The sequence below is a fragment of the Prosopis cineraria genome, unplaced genomic scaffold, assembly GCF_029017545.1.
Source record: "Prosopis cineraria cultivar Desert tree isolate PC_DT_omini unplaced genomic scaffold, ASM2901754v1 PC10, whole genome shotgun sequence".
NCBI lineage: Eukaryota > Viridiplantae > Streptophyta > Magnoliopsida > Fabales > Fabaceae > Prosopis > Prosopis cineraria.
The window spans coordinates 35,595,129-35,611,281 of record NW_026555341.1 but is presented as its reverse complement, the minus strand read 5'-3'; the positions used below and the strand labels follow the sequence as shown (position 1 = coordinate 35,611,281).

General features: G+C 35.1%; 1 protein-coding gene and 2 non-coding genes across 3 annotated transcripts; all 3 read left to right on the top strand.

The window, feature by feature from the left end:
- Positions 1-6,093: 6,093 nt before the first annotated feature.
- On the top strand, positions 6,094-7,408 carry LOC129321180 (acetylglutamate kinase, chloroplastic-like). Its single transcript, XM_054966863.1, has one exon. The coding sequence runs from the start codon at positions 6,164-6,166 to the stop codon at positions 7,193-7,195; it is 1,032 nt and encodes a 343-aa protein (XP_054822838.1). The 5' UTR covers positions 6,094-6,163; the 3' UTR covers positions 7,196-7,408.
- A 3,793-nt stretch (positions 7,409-11,201) lies between these two features.
- LOC129284709 (U2 spliceosomal RNA) lies at positions 11,202-11,397 on the top strand. The gene has a single exon (XR_008586950.1). It is a non-coding gene; the product is annotated as a U2 spliceosomal RNA (small nuclear RNA).
- Positions 11,398-13,342: 1,945 nt separating this feature from the next.
- LOC129284686 (U2 spliceosomal RNA) lies at positions 13,343-13,538 on the top strand. The gene has a single exon (XR_008586930.1). It is a non-coding gene; the product is annotated as a U2 spliceosomal RNA (small nuclear RNA).
- Positions 13,539-16,153: the final 2,615 nt, after the last annotated feature.

Genomic DNA, 16,153 nt, shown 5'->3' with positions numbered 1-16,153 from the left:
ACTCTACTTCATATCACCCCCCCCCCCGGGCCAAAAAAAAAAAGATCAAAAGTGGCAGGAAAAGAGACGAGCCCTTGACAGGCTCGAACTTAAAAGAGTCAGATTGGAAAAGGCTGCTTATACAAACAAGCTCCTGTTAGTAAATCCCAGCCCTCAACTTTCATGAGCTTAGCTCACTTGGGTTTTCTTGAGGGTGTGAGCTGGGTTGAATCGACTCATTTATCTTAAAACCCTATTGTATCACCCCAAGTTAATAGAATCATGCCATCGTTTGTAAGTCTTTTTCCAACCCTTTTCATGATGCTCGTGCTGTCCTAACAATGTTGGAAGTTTCAAAGCACAGTATATCGCATCTTTGAAGAGCCTATTCTGTGTGATAGTCAGTTACGAGAATGGTATGTTTGTTTGCAAACTTTGAGAGTCTTCTTGCACGACATTCAGAAGTTGCTGCACTTCTTCAGGTTTAATATGGGAGAAATCTTGCCTTTAGTAAAGTTGGGAAAATGGAATAGTCTCCTTGGGCAATTTACTAATCCTAATCTGCTAGATCTTGTAATTATTACTTAGTTGCTTTCTTTGTGATATTTGATCTTTTAAGTCAAAGAAAGAAAGAAAGAAAGATATGTTTTTGCTTGTACAGAATGTTTTGGAATTTTCTTGAAGGATATCATTATATTATAATACGATTTTCACCGCTCATCCTTAAGCTCTAACGGTATTGGTCAATAAAAAGTTAAAAACTACGCGTGTGTACTAATGTTAAAGAATTTTATATTGCTATCAAATATCATTTAAAACACGGAGATCACAAACACAAGCCTAAAGGACCCCTAGGAAAACTCCTAAGGGCCCCAACTGAACAAACATAAAAAGAAGCAACAAACGGAAAAGCAACTTACAGACTCGATTGAACAGAAACTACAAGCAGAAACATAACATACAGACTCAATAAACTAGGAAATTGAAAATAAAAGAGCGCACAGCATTTTAGACCTCGATAATTAAAAAAATAAAAAAAACTTAAATTCAAATATTAAATTTATATAGGTGACTAAATTAATCAAATATTCAGTCGATGTATAACGTATTCATATTTATGTTTATCTATTAATGTTTATTTTTATATATATTAGCTAGTGTAATTTACCATTTTTTTAAAAAATGACATAATATATTACATATTTTAAATTATATAACTTCTTATTTGAGATATTTTATTTTCTATCATAATTTATGAGTATATTTATACAAATGAGTTTCAATATATTAAAATACATTGTAGCCTAAAAAATATTAAAATACATGAATTGAGACTCGGTGATAGTATTATCATCATGGTTAAAAAAGAGACTCAGTGATAACATAAAAAGAGAGAAAAAAATTCATGGAAAGGAAAAATATTTATTTAAACTTACAATCTTTTTTTAAGAAGAAGGTCAAATGATAATATTAATAATAAAAGTTCAGCAGGCTACTGAGTCTTTTGCTTGTGCAAAGAAATAAAATCAAAACACTTGAGTGGTTGGAAAATATCTAGTGAGAAGTTGTTGGGAATGCCTGTGAATGGAATAAACTAAAAGCACCTTGATGATGGAAGATCTTAAAATCTCGAAACTGATAACCCGATTGTTGAGAAACGCCCGTGAAATTTTGGATCCAAAAAAGGATCGAACGCGGACATGCAAGGTACTGAAGTATTGAGGGTCTATTTGATTGGAAATTCATATCATAATTTTACATAACTTTTCACTGTTGAGAATGATAGAAGCTTACTGTAAGTCATTGTTTTTTCATATTTGTTATTTGAATTTTCCACGATCCATATGTGATGCATCTTGTAATAAGATGATTTGATACTGGCTCAATGTAAGTAAGAGGTGAAACATGCTGAGGTTTAATACCCTTGCTTACTACCTTTGTTTTGCTGTCAATTGTAAAATTCCGGATGCAAGCATTCTTTAAGAAACAGGAATGCCCTGAAAATTCCTTGATAATTTGTGATGGGGATTGATTGAGAGTACCATGTAGTGCTAGATTCCATTAGGCGTTGAAGGGAAAAAAAAAAAATCTCCTAGAATATCGAGTTTACCTTCTCTAAAGATTTGAAGTAGTTAGGATCCAATTAATTAAACCAATCTTTGAGATAATAATGAAGTGGATAGATAAAAAGCCAAACCAAATGACTTTAGAGAAAGGCAATCACAGAAAATATAATTCAGAGTTTCATCATAGTCACATTTAAAAAAAAAAAAAAGGAAATTGAGACAAGCATATGATGAATTTTTCTAATATCTCCCGTAGGAATGGCTTTGTCAACTAACTTTCATATGAAGAGAAGGGGTTTATAAGGAAAATGTAGTTTCCACTGGAATAACCAAATATTAGCATTTGAAAATGGATTTGCAAGCTCAAGTGGTTGTAGAAGTAGGTTGTAGCTTACTTTGACAATGTAGGTACCTTTCATTTATACGATCGCTTGCAAACCTATCCCGATAGTTTAGAGGGGAGAGGGTTGTTTTATTTGAAAAACTTCTAATGATGCTAACTCTAGTATTCATTCTGCATATGATTTTTTATTGGAAAAATGACACATAAAGACCTCCTAAGGACATTAATCTCAATTGAGGATCATAAAATATGAAAATCCCAATTAAGGATCATTGAGATTTAAAAAACTGTAGATGGTCTTAAATACCCATGAGAAAAAAATAGCAAAATACCCGTGTGCGCAGCCTCATTTCTTGCTCTGTTTCAGTGTCTCTTTCTTTCTTCTTTCTTTCTTTCTCCTTTGTTTTTGTTCTTTTTCGTTCCTTAGCGTGTCCATATTAACTCCAGTATTGTGAACACATCATACTAGATTTATGATTTGCTGTCGTTCATCTCTGTTAGAACTTCGTGCTCTTTCCTCTCGCTCAGCTTCACCTTTCTGAAATGGTAGTGACATTGCCACTATCAGAGAGAAGATTGATTAACAAAGCTGAAGAAATTGTTGATGATGAGCACACCATTGAGGGAAAGAGTACACTGCTGTGAAGAAACTACTTAGAACAGAAACTTGCAACTCAAAAATAGGGAATGTAGGATTGGCTATTCCAATAAATGAGGAAGAGAAACTCTCCCTAAAAAATAAAAATGATGTCTACATGTATTCAAATCAGTGTAATATAATGCAGATATCTATTTTAGGTTTAAATGCATGCAAGTGTAAATGCTGTTATCACGTAAGACAGCTGAAGTCATTAATGTAGCATAGAAATATTGGTACTGTAACTAATGAAAACATAAAACCTCACTTAAGAAGAAATTTTTCACAGTATTTTAGACTTTGAAGTGTAAATACTATCATAACATAAAACTCACTATTAAAATGTTCTAAGGCTGCTTATGAAAATACAAATATCACTTAAGAAGTCACTAACTTCAGTGAAGAATATGAACACTAATGTGACTTGTTAAATTTCTCTAACTCGACTGAATTGGGATCCACTAACATCACTTAGGAATTTTACTAACTCAACTCAGGAAAATGGTTAATATATATTGTGAAAACATAAAACCCTACTTGAGAATATATTGTTTAAGAAAAAGTGACTTATCCAAATTAAGATCTAGTAACGTCATTTGAGAATTCACTAATCCAACTTGAGAAAATGCCTAATGTATATTGTGAAAATACGAAACCTTACTTACGAATAAATTGTTTAAGAAAAAGTGACAGAGTATAGTTAGTAAGGAACATGAAAATTTTTGAGTTTTTCAGACTCTGATCCATTTAGTAAGGAACAAAGTATAGTTAAACTCAAGATTAAGTAAACCAAAATACATGTCCATGTTAAACAATCTATTCTCAAGTGGGGTTTCGTGTTTTCACAATAGACATTAAACATTTTTTCAAGTTAGGTTAGTGGATTCTCAAGTAACATTACTAGATCCCAATTTGGACAAGTTATTTTTTCTTAAACAATCTATTCTCAAGTAGGGTTTTGTATTTTCACAATATACATCATCCATTTTTCTGAGTTGAGTTAGTGAATTTTCAAGTGACGTTAGTGGATCCCAATTTAGTCGGGTTAGTGAAATTTAACAAGTCACATTAGTGTTCATATTCTTCATTGAAGTTAGTGACTTCTTAAGTGATGTATTTTCATAAGCGGCCTTATAATATTTTAAAAGTGAGTTTTATGTTATGATAGCATTTACATTTCAAAGTCTAAAATATTGCGAAAAAAAATATTACCAAGTGAGGTTCTATGTTTTTACTAGTTATAGTAGCAATATTCCTTTGTTATGTTAGTGACTTCAGCAGTCTTACATGATGATAGCATTTACACTTGCACGTATTTAAACTTGAAATAAATATCCGCATTATATTACACTAATTTCAATACATACAGACATCATTTTTATTTTTTAGGAAGAATTTCTCTTCCTTATTTATTGGAATAGCCAATCTTACATTCCCCATTTCTAGGTTGCAAGTTTTTATTCTAAGCAGTTTCTTCACATTAATGTACTCTTTCCCTCGATGGCGTGCTCCTCATCAACAATTTCTTTAGCTTTGTTAATCAATCTTCTCTCTGACAGTGGCAATGTCACTACCATTTGAGAAGGGTGAAGCCAAGCAGGAGGAAAGAGTTTAAAGCTCTAATAGAGATAAATGACAGCAAATCCCAGATCTAACATGATGCGTTTACAACACTGGAGCTAATATAGACATGCTGAGGAATGATAAAGAACAAGAATGAAAGAAGAAAGAAGGAGGAGCTGAAACAGAGCGAGAAATGAGGCTCGTGCACGGGCATTTTACTATTTTTTTCTCAAGGACATTTAAGACCATCTACATTTTTTTAAATCCCAATTGTCCTTAATTGAAATTTTTATATTTTATGATCTTTAATTAGGATTAATATCCTTAAGGGATCCTTAACTGTCATTTTTCCTTTTTTATTTGCAAGTACAACATCCAACAACAAGGCTCTTTATAGCAAAATTTGGAGATGGTCAGGCTCATAAAGGATAAAAGTTTTCTTTTGGCTGATTGCAAATGACCATGTACATACTACTAACCCTAAAGCCAAGCCGGGATTACTTGAGTCAAATCAATGCCCTCTTGGATGTATCATCAAGGAGGACATATTTCACATGCTCGGGGACTGCCCACATGTAAAAGAACATTGGCAAAGCTTAATGAAACCTATCCATTGGTCGAGACTCAAGACGTCCAACAAAAAGCAGTGGCTTAAATGGAACCTTAATGAGGATATTGGGTGAGAGTTCACAACACAGGAACCTTGAGATGTGCTTTTTGGCTATGATTGTTGGAAAATTTGATGCTCTAAATGCAGGAAAACCTTCTTAGATGAGGAAGATGAGAACTTAGGGTTTGGAATTGCCACACTTTACAAAGCAAAGGCAGACCTCAACCTCTTGAAAACATCATATAAGAAAGGAAGAGGAAGCTATCAAAGCAAGTGGTTTTGCTATGACACAAGTGAAGTTCGACTAGACATGGACGGTTCATACAAGAATGGTGTTGGTAAGTGCAATGATATTATTCATGATAGTAATGCAAATTGGCTTATGGGATTTAATAGCAATATTGGTAACTCCAGCCATCATAAAGCTGCAATCCCATAAGGCCTGAACTATGTTGGGATAATGGTTTGAGATGGATTTGAATCTTTACTAATTGTGCAAAAGCAATTAATCTTCTTCTTAGAAGTAAAAGTATTTGTTTTTTATGTATAAGAAAGCTAATTTTGTATTCATTACTTAGCTATGAACGTGTTGACAAGTTTGATGATTTACACTTTTTTTAATCAATCATTACATTTTTTCAAAAAAAAGTGATGAATGATAAGAGGTTGTTCAGTTGATTCAAGATTTATTTTATAATCTATTCTTGGCTCATGAATCTCTTTTTATTCAACAAAAAATCTTTAAACTTATGGTTGGAAAAATTATACACTAATAATTTTTTTACCAATCTAATTGAAATAAATATATTTTTAATGACTAAACAGTGAACTTAATTTGCTGGTCATATATATATATATATATATATATATAAACTTTAGTCATGCTTGCCTGAGCTTCGGAAGTCGGAAGTGTCTGTGTTCGAAGCTTTCGCACCTCCGCCGCATTCTGTTTACTTCGCTTGTCTATGATGTTAGCAGCTAAAACCCTTCCAAATTTTCCATCTTCATTCCCTTTGATCTCCAAAATCCCTAACAGAACTTCTCGTCCAACCAATCCCAATCTCTCATTCTCTTCCCTTCCCAAATTCTCCGTTAAAGCCGTCGCCAGCTCTGTCGAAATTCCCACTCTTTCAGGCTCACTCACCCCCGATCAGCTTCGCGTTGATGTTCTCTCCGAATCCCTCCCCTTCATCCAGAAGTTTCGAGGCAAAACTATCGTCGTCAAGTATGGGGGAGCCGCTATGAAGTCCCCCGAACTCCAAGCATCCGTCATCAACGACCTTGTTCTTCTCTCCTGTGTTGGTCTTCGCCCGGTATTGGTCCATGGCGGTGGACCGGAGATAAACCACTGGCTCAGCCGCCTCAACATTCAGGCGGTTTTCCGTGATGGCCTCCGAGTTACGGACGCTGAGACTATGGAGATTGTGTCCATGGTTTTGGTCGGCAAGGTGAACAAGACCCTGGTGTCGCTTATCAATAAGGCTGGGGCCACCGCCGTTGGGCTTTCGGGCATTGATGGCCGGCTAATGACGGCTCGCCCGAGTCCCAAAGCTGCTGAATTGGGATTTGTCGGGGAGGTTGCTCAGGTTGATCCGTCGGTTCTCCGGCCACTAATTGATAACAATCACATTCCGGTGGTGACGTCCGTCGCTGCCGATAATCTGGGTCAGGCTTATAATATCAATGCAGACACAGCGGCCGGAGAGTTGGCTGCGGCACTTGGTGCTGAGAAATTGATATTGCTGACCGATGTTGCGGGTATACTGGGGGACCGGGATGACCCCAGGAGCTTGGTGAAGGAGATTGATATATCGGGGGTGAAGAAGATGATAGAGGAAGGCAAGGTTGCCGGTGGAATGATTCCCAAGGTGAATTGCTGTGTGCGATCGCTTGCACAGGGAGTGAGAACCGCCAGCATCATCGACGGCCGGGTACCGCACTCTTTACTCCTCGAAATAATGACCGATCAAGGTGCCGGAACTATGATAACTGGCTAACTCAGATTTTGCAGCTGTGAATTAACCATGCGAAGTAAGATGTCTGGTGCTACTGTGCTATGAAAGTGTGGCTTCCGTCATTCTGTGTAGCTGTTGCCTGTACTAAATTATTTGTTGTTACATCAACTGTGTCAATGTTTTAAGCCGTCTGCTTTAATTGCAAGTTCATAAACTGTGCAAGTGGTTTCTTGCAATAAAGAAAAAATTATCTCATTTTTATATCCTACTACTGTTCTTTTCTGGTGTCAATCTTTTGCCTTTTAGCACATCTTCTTATTAGAACTTAGAATCATGCACCACTGATGTAGCTAATAGTTCGAGAAATAAAGAAAGAAGGCTGATACAGCGAGCATACACTTCAAAGTTGGAGCAAAAAATATGTAAAATCTTAGATAGTTAGACTTCGATACCCTCCAGATTAAGTGCGTTATGATCAATCGGGTCAGCTGCATATGCTTCCTGACTAAGGTGAAACTATGAGGAGCTCAAGACCTGAGAGTGTAACTCAAAACGCAGCTTCTGCGACAATAATGGTTACTGGAAGCCAAACTATAATTCCAACAAAGTCTCGTACTCACTCTTCCTCGTGAGATAATGTTTGGATGCGTTTGGTATAAAGTCGAGGAGGGACAGAGTCATTTTCTATCATCAACATTGCTGTTCTTTTACTTGCCACTCCATTATTTTCTTTTCCATTATGTGGACCAAATGAATTCTTTCCTGTAGTTGCCTGAGGTAGCTTTCGTGAAACATTCCATCTTGAATATGTGGATACTGAAGTGCTTCCCTGTCTCTGAAAAGAGCTGAAGGGCTACCAAAACCCAAATCGATGGCAATGTGTTTGGTGGTTAATGGGACCTTCATAGAAAGTTTGCATCTGGTGCTGGATTGCTCCAAGTTAGCGTCAGGAATGTATGGCTCCAATTGTTCTCTAAAGGCAGTAGAACTTGAAAAGTTGCTTTCTTTTCTTCACAGTTTAGCTGGCAGATTCCTCAGCTATGTCTTGCCCTCTGATCTGGTTTTTCTTGCATTTACAATACATCTGACATCGTATGGAAGACCTCCCATTTTATATTGTAGGGAAGACTGCATGACTGGTGTCATATCCGGGAAAGAAATAATGGATATATGAGGCTCAGACTTCTGTGATTCTTGCTTTTGTAGGTGCCATATCTTCTCACTTTTATATCCTATCTAATTTTTCTGGGAATGCAAGGTTTCTGGGTTGACGGGATTTGGTCAAGTTGAGTATTTTCATTTTTCTGGACAAGTTTCGGGGTTTTGTTTTTGTTTTTGCTTTTTTTTTGGGGGGGGGGGGGAACTAAAAGTCAATGAGAAAAATGAAAATATTAAACTTGATGTTATCAATTGATCAATTTTTTTTTTCCTCGCTGATGATTAACTTGCCTCAGAGCTGTGCCTTGTCTCTGGGCATACTCCTTAATTTCGTTGAAGTATCCAAAACTCTTGATAATTTCTGTTCTTTTGTGTTGAACAGGGTGGTACAGTATTCTGCATATTTGTCCATTCCTCTAGTTAGGTTCTCTAAATTTGCCTAGCGTATTACAGAGCCGTCTTGTGTTGAAGGAATCTTGAGGTCAGATGGTAGAGATCACATTGATTTGTTGCACTTGGAAAGTTCCATAAACGGACCGTGGTCTCCAGGTTTCCTGGGCAGTATATTCTTGGGCTTACCTAGTGAAGTTAGGTATTATTAGTAGTTATTATCTCTCTATTTCATTCCAAAAAGAAAAAAAAAAATGAGGAACTTCAGGATATCCAAATTCGTTATAATAGGCCTAACTTTGTTCGCTAGGTTGATTTGAGTAATTGACTCATTTATCTCAAAACCAATTTTACTGTCCCAAGTTGCTTGATAAAATTATTCCGTCGTTTCTCAATCTTATTCCAATCCTTTTCGTTATGCTTATGCTTTCCTAAAACATGGTAAGTTTCAATGCACAGTATCTCACGTCTTTGAAGAGCTTATTCTGTGTAACAGTTAGCTACAAGAAGGGTATGTTTTGTGTACAGAATGTAATGAAATGTAATAAAATGAAGTTAACATTAATATTCAGTAATTATGAGATGCATAATAGATGTTGAATATCTATATTTGTGTCATGTAAAAGAAATATTTTTCTTTCATGCAAATCAAGTGAGATCAAAACGTAATTTATTTCATGTTGAGTAAAAAAAAAAATTACTTTAAGATCTCGCTCAATATAATTAATTATTTTTAAGTTTGTTGACAGCTAAATTTAGGAGAATAACATTACATTGGACCTGAGAGTAATTATTTGTGTTAAGCCGGATTTGTATGTAAATCTTTCAAAAAGAAACCTAGAATGAAATGAAACGGAATAGTCATTAAGGCTAGAGATAGAACCAATGATATGTAATGTCTCAGGATTCAGATCAAGTTGTTCGCATTTCTAGCAACTGTCTAGGCTGATGTGAGGCAGCTGAATGGAGAATCTGGTGTTGTACACCGAATTAATGGTTCAGCAGTTATTACACAGGAATCTGCAAACACCTTGATGCCACTGCAACTTCAGTTAATCCGCATTCTTCTACCTAACCCGTAATAAACATACAAATGATTGTCAAGCAATATTGATTTCGTGAGAGTTATATGTAAACACGGTTGCTTTCTTCAAGACAAGCCAATCAATCATGGTCTGAATTTTATTACAGAAACGACTTGAATGGGCATCACATTCCCCCAGGGAGCTATCTCTTGGGTCCTGAAATTTATCATTGAGGCTATCCCTAAAGCAATAGCCTTGGTGCAGTAGTAAAACTTGTCACCGTGTGTCTTGGTGGGGGTCAAAGGTTTAGGTAGCAATAGCAAAGATCTATAATCATGTCAAGCATTTGAGCAACTAATACGCTGCAGCACTTAAATGCCCCAAGCGTCAGAAATTAAAGCCGAAAATTCAAAATCTGCATCCATTTGACCATGTCTTCAAGCTGCCATATTATTTCTCTGCTCTTTTTGACTCAACTCAGGCAAGTTACTTTTAGCTTTTGTTGAAAATTGAGTCTGGAGGGATGGCTAGAGACATTGGAGTTATGTTTAGTGTCCCCAATTCACCTAAACTAGTCATGATCATTTCAAGCAAATGGCGCAACCATAATGATAATCGCAGGAAAAGCAATTCGGGCATATCATATGTTGCCGTTTGTTTCATCTGAAAGTTTGTCGCGCCATTGTCACTCGTGGTCGTAGATGCTGTATGCATGTATCTGCTAATTTGCAGTAGTTTGATATGGATTGGGTGTACAGTGTAGACATCTGTTCAAATATGAAAGCAGTAGAAAACTAGAAATAGCCCATGTCCCCTCAATTTAATTATGAAATGTCCACTCATACATGGATACATCATGTATTGGCGATGAAATAACATGCATTTCCAAATTCCAGTATCAAAGTTTCAATATCAATTTCCAATTCATTCGTTTACTTTTTTTTCTTCATCAACTTTATCCTCAGTGCTTAAAGGGCTAGTGCTATAAGAAATTTCATCATCTGACAGATTTGTTGAAGGACATCTGCATTCCCCCACAAAACAATACAAGATTTAGTGCTGCAGAAAAGTTAATACCAAGACGATGACCTCGCATGCACACACAAGTCTAAAGAAACATGCCCTAAATCGCCATATAAATAATAAAATCCGAATGCTTCACAGCAAGGAGGTGAAAATTTCCTGGCCACAAACGAACGAACGAAAGAAAGAAAGAAACAGATTAAGAAAGTGAAAGTAAACCTATGAGAAAACCCAGAATACAATCCAAGCCAAAACTCAGTTAGACGCAGTAGGAAGAACTTGTTGAGCTTATCAGCTTTCCTTAGTTGCTTTTCAGCGGCAACCACGTTCTTTGCTCTTTGCTGTTCTGTCTAAGCCTAGAACCTAGCCAGTATTAGTCCCACATCGGGAAATCGTCATGCGAGCAAAGCGTCGAGCATTCATAAAAGCCAAGGAAAGCGGCGGAGTCAAGCATACCTTTCTCGGCCTTTTGGCTAAGATCAAGTGTAGTATCTGTTCTTCTCAGTTTAATATCTGATACGTGGACCATCGGTCCACATGATATTAAATTAATATTTTAAGGGGGAGGGTCCGCGACAATAGCTTGCTATTGGGATCCTCGAGCGTCGCCCATGCGTTGCACTGCTGCACGGGCCTGGCGCACCCCACCAAATCTGAGTTTGAGTTTTCTCTCTGCCCGTTGTGGTTGGACCAATTTCGGTGCGAGCTTTATGGCTTGAGGAGGGGAGCCCATTTTTCTTTGAGTTTTGCAGCGCCGTCCAGCATGTTACTGATCTCCCTTCTTATGGGCCTAATATTGAATGCACATCGTTTCGGCCCAATAATACTATTCACCCAATAACAAATTGATAAGAATTCAGGCGCTGTTTTCTAATTTTGGTTCAATCTAATTTTTTTTAGCACTCTGAATTGTTAAAAAGACAAAATATAAATATAATAGTATTTTGATCAAAATTTTATTGTTATGAATTTGATTACACGTGGTTTTAAGTTTTATGAAGAGCGATAGAGATAGAGAATGAAAAACATTATTAAAAATTAACAGGACTTTCGATGAATGGTTTGGTTGGTTTATAAAAAAAAAATTAGATTATTGATAGATCACAATGTCGTGATGTGACTTATGTAGCTAATTTTATTTAGTAAGATGTTACATTACTTTTTTGAGGGACAAGACTTATATATTTAATATATTTTTATCTAATCAAATTAAAATATGTAAATTTTAATGCTAATGATATTAATAATAAGAATTTGTTATAGATTAAATAATGAATAATTTATTGAAGATACACATTGATTTAATTAAAAATAAGTATCTTAAATATATAAGCTTAAGTATGTAAATTTTTTTCTTTTTTTTTTTCCTCTTTCTTTTAAAATGATAGATGCCAATAACATAATCACTTACAATTGCTAAAGGAAAATCGTTTTTTAGCAACGAAAACATTAAAGGATATAGGTATATCAATTGGGACAAACAAATAGTAAGTTTGGAAGTTTACCCCAACCCCCCCCCCCCAAAAAAAAAATGGTAAGGTAAGGCAGCACTTGAATCCCTCAAGCGTCAGAAAACTCAAGATCAGCATCCATATCTTCAAGCTGCCATACTGTTGCTCTGTTCTTTTTGACTCAACTTAGGCAAGTTACATTTAGCTTTTGTTGAAAATCGAATCTGGAGGGATGGAAAGAGACATTGGAGTTATGTTTAGTATCCCTAAACTCACCTTAATTAGTCATGACCATTTCAAGCAAATGGCGCAAACATAATTAAAGTGATAATCGCAGGAAAGCAATTCAGACAGATCATACGTTGCTGTTTGTTTCATCTGAAAGTTTATCACGCCATTTGTCACTCGTAGTCGTGCAGGCTGGATGCATATTTCTGCTGATTTGCAGTAGCTTTATATGAAGGGTGTACGCATCTGTTCAAACATTCAAGCAGTAGAAATAGACCATATCCCCTCAATTTAATTAAAATGTTCACTCATACTCGGATACATCAAATAACTTGCATTTCCAAATTCCAATATCAAAGTTTCAGTAACAATTTCCAAGTCATTAGTTTACTTTTTCTGCTTCGTCAGTCTGCCCTCAGTGCTTGATGGGCTTGTGCTAGAAGAAATTTCGTCATTTAACAGATTTGTTGAAGGACGTCTGCAATCCCCCAGAAAACAATACAAGATTCAGTGGCGCAGAAAAGTTTAATACCATGGCGATGACCTCATATGCACACACAAGTCTAAAGAAACAGGCCCTAAAAAATCCGAATGCTTCAGAGCAAGGAGCTGCAAATTTCCTGCCCAAAGAACGAACAAAAGAAAGAAAGAAACAGATTAAGTGAAAATAAACCGATGAGAAAACTCGGAACATAGTCTAAGCCAAAACTCAGTAAGACGCGGAAGGAAAAACTTGTTGAGCCTATCAGCTTTCCTTAGTTGCTGTGCAGCGACACCACGTTCTGTCAATCCGTGCTCTTTGCTGTTCTGTCTAAGCCTAGAACCTAGCCAGTATTAGTCCCACATCGGGAAATCGTCATGCGAGCAAAGCGCTGAGCAGTCATAAAAGCCAAGGAAAGCAACAGGAGTTAAGCATACCTTTCTCGGCCTTTTGGCTAAGATCAAGTGTAGTATCTGTTCTTATCAGTTTAATATCTGATACGTGGACCATCGGTCCACATGATATTAAATTAATTTTTTAAGGGGGAGGGTCCGCGACAATAGCTTGCTATTGGGATCCTCGAGCGTCGCCCATGCGTTGCACTGCTGCACGGGCCTGGCGCACCCCACCAAATCTGAGTTTGAGTTTTCTCTCTGCCCGATGTTGTTGGTCCAATTTAGGTGCGAACTATATAGCTCGAGGAGGGGAGCCCATTTTTATTTGAGTTTTGCAGCGCCGTCCAACATGTTACTGATCTCTCTTCTCATGGGCCTAATATTGAATGCACATCGTTTCGGCCCAATAATACTAGTCACCCAATAACAAATTGATGAGAATTCAGGCGCTGTTTTCTAATTTTGGTTCAATCTAATTTTTTTTATAAACTGAATTGTTAAAAAGACAATAGAAATATAATAGTATTTTGATCAAAATTTTATTGTTATGCATTTGATTACGTGGTTTTAAGTTTTATGAAGAGCGGTAGATATAGAGAACGAAAAACATTGTTAAAAATTAACAGGACTTTCGATGAATGGTTTAACTGGTTTATAAAATATATTGGATTATTGATAGACTACAATGTGTAGTGATGTAACTTACATAGCTAATTCTATTTAATAAGATAGTACTTGTTATACTATTTTTTTTAGACACAGGACTTATATATTTAATATTCCTTTAATTTTATTTATAAGTTATTTTTAATATGTTTCACTAGTATCAAGAAAAATTTTACAACTCATTTAACTCTATCTTAAAATTTAATAAGTTCTCAACTTTACCCCTATTAAATATACATACTTTAGTAACATATTTTCTTTTTTCAACATTCAATGGAGGGTAAAAAAAAATTTGTGATAAAATTTAAAGATATGATTTATAAATAAGACCAAATTTTTTTACCTCTCACCTTATAAATAGGATCAAAGGGAGTATATTTTTATCTAATCAAATTAAAATATGTGAATTATAATAATATTAGTAACAAAAATTTGTTACAAATTAAATAATTTATTGAAAATACATATGTATTGATTTAATTAAAACTTAAATATATAAAGTTCAGTCTCTAAATTTTTTTCTTATTTTTTTTCCTCTTCCTTTTAAAATGATAGATGCCAGTAACATAATAATCACTTACAATTGCAGAAGGAAAATCATTTTTTAGCAACGAAAACATTAAAGGATATAGGTGTATCAATTGGGACAAACAAGTGGTAAGTTTGGAAGTTTACACACCCCCCCCCCCCCCCCCAAAAAAAAAAAAAGGTAAGGCAAGGCAGCACTTGAATCCCTCAAGCGTCAGAAATTAAAGCAGAAAACTCAAGATCAGCATCCATATCTTCAAGCTGCCATATTCTTGCTCTGCTCTTTTTGACTCAACTTAGGCAAGTTACTTATTAGCTTTTGTTGAAAATCGAATCTGGAGGGATGGAAAGAGACCTTGTGATGGGAAGAGATAAAAAAAGAAATAATTAAAAATATTACAAGGATATTGTATATTTAAAGATTGAAGATATTTTACTCTCATTAATTATACATATTTAGTTTTAATTTAAATTATTGTTATCTTTTAACATATATTATTATCTTTTTATTTATTGTTATCTTTTTATTTAATTTTAGAATTTTTATGCATTTATTTTTAGGGTTTGGTTGAGGCCTATAAATAGCACCTCAACTCATTTAATTTGTACGAATATTAGATTGTATAAGAATTCTTGTTTTTTTGCCTCTCCTCTGAGTTTTCTCTTCTCTCTATTGAGCCCTTGCTCTCTTTTATATATTCTCTCTCCCTTCTCCTTCCTGTTCTACATCAATTGACATTAGAGTTAAGGTTCTCATTCTGTTTCTATTACCAAACCCATTTTTAGTACCAAAAATCCTCATACGAAAAGGTTTTGAGAGATAAGTTTATAACTTAAAGCTCTTTAAGTTACTTGGTAAGGTTTTTAATCATAAATTCTAAGTCTCTTGCTATTTGTCTCGTTTCTTAATTCTTTTTTTTTTTCTATTATTCTTGTTTGTTTATACTTTCCTTCATTTTAAGACATTTTACTATATTTCCTTCTTGTTGATGTTATTTTTTTTTCATATTTTATTTCCTTCCTTCCTTCCTTTGATTATTATTCCATTTTTCCTTTCCTTCATTTACACATTCAATTTTTCCTTTGATTGAACCCTTAAAAAATATCCACCTCATAAATAATTATCTACCCCAGGCTAGCTGAAGTTTCAATTGGTTTCCTTGAAGGGTTTTTAGGCCCTTGGAGGTTACTGTGAAGACTTCACTTAGATTATTACTTATTTAGTATATTTGATCTCTGAGGAACTTTTGAGTTCTCTGAGAGTTAAACTTGTTGAATAAGGTCTTTACCTTTTAGGTGAGGGCAACTTGAGAACTTTTTTTCAAATAGAATATTAGAGCCTCTTAGCCAAAAAAAAATTCACCTTCCATTGTCTACAATCACCAAAAAAAAAATCACATTCAATCATAATGTTATGGCCTCATTTAATTGTCGATATGATTCTATTTGCCATCATCAATATGATCATATTGATTGTCATTGATATAATTATTATTATCAATATGATTATGTTGATCATCACCATTATAATTATATTAATCATCATTAATATCATTACCAATATGATTTAATTTATCAATTAGACTTGTATTTCATATATTTACGTCTTGAAATTGTGAGAGATAAAATTAATAAAATCCAAAATTCCTTTCGAT

Excerpts from the sequence above, each read along its gene's own strand:
- LOC129321180 (XM_054966863.1), top strand. The coding sequence starts at position 6,164 with ATGATGTTAGCAGCTAAAACCCTTCCAAATTTTCCATCTTCATTCCCT.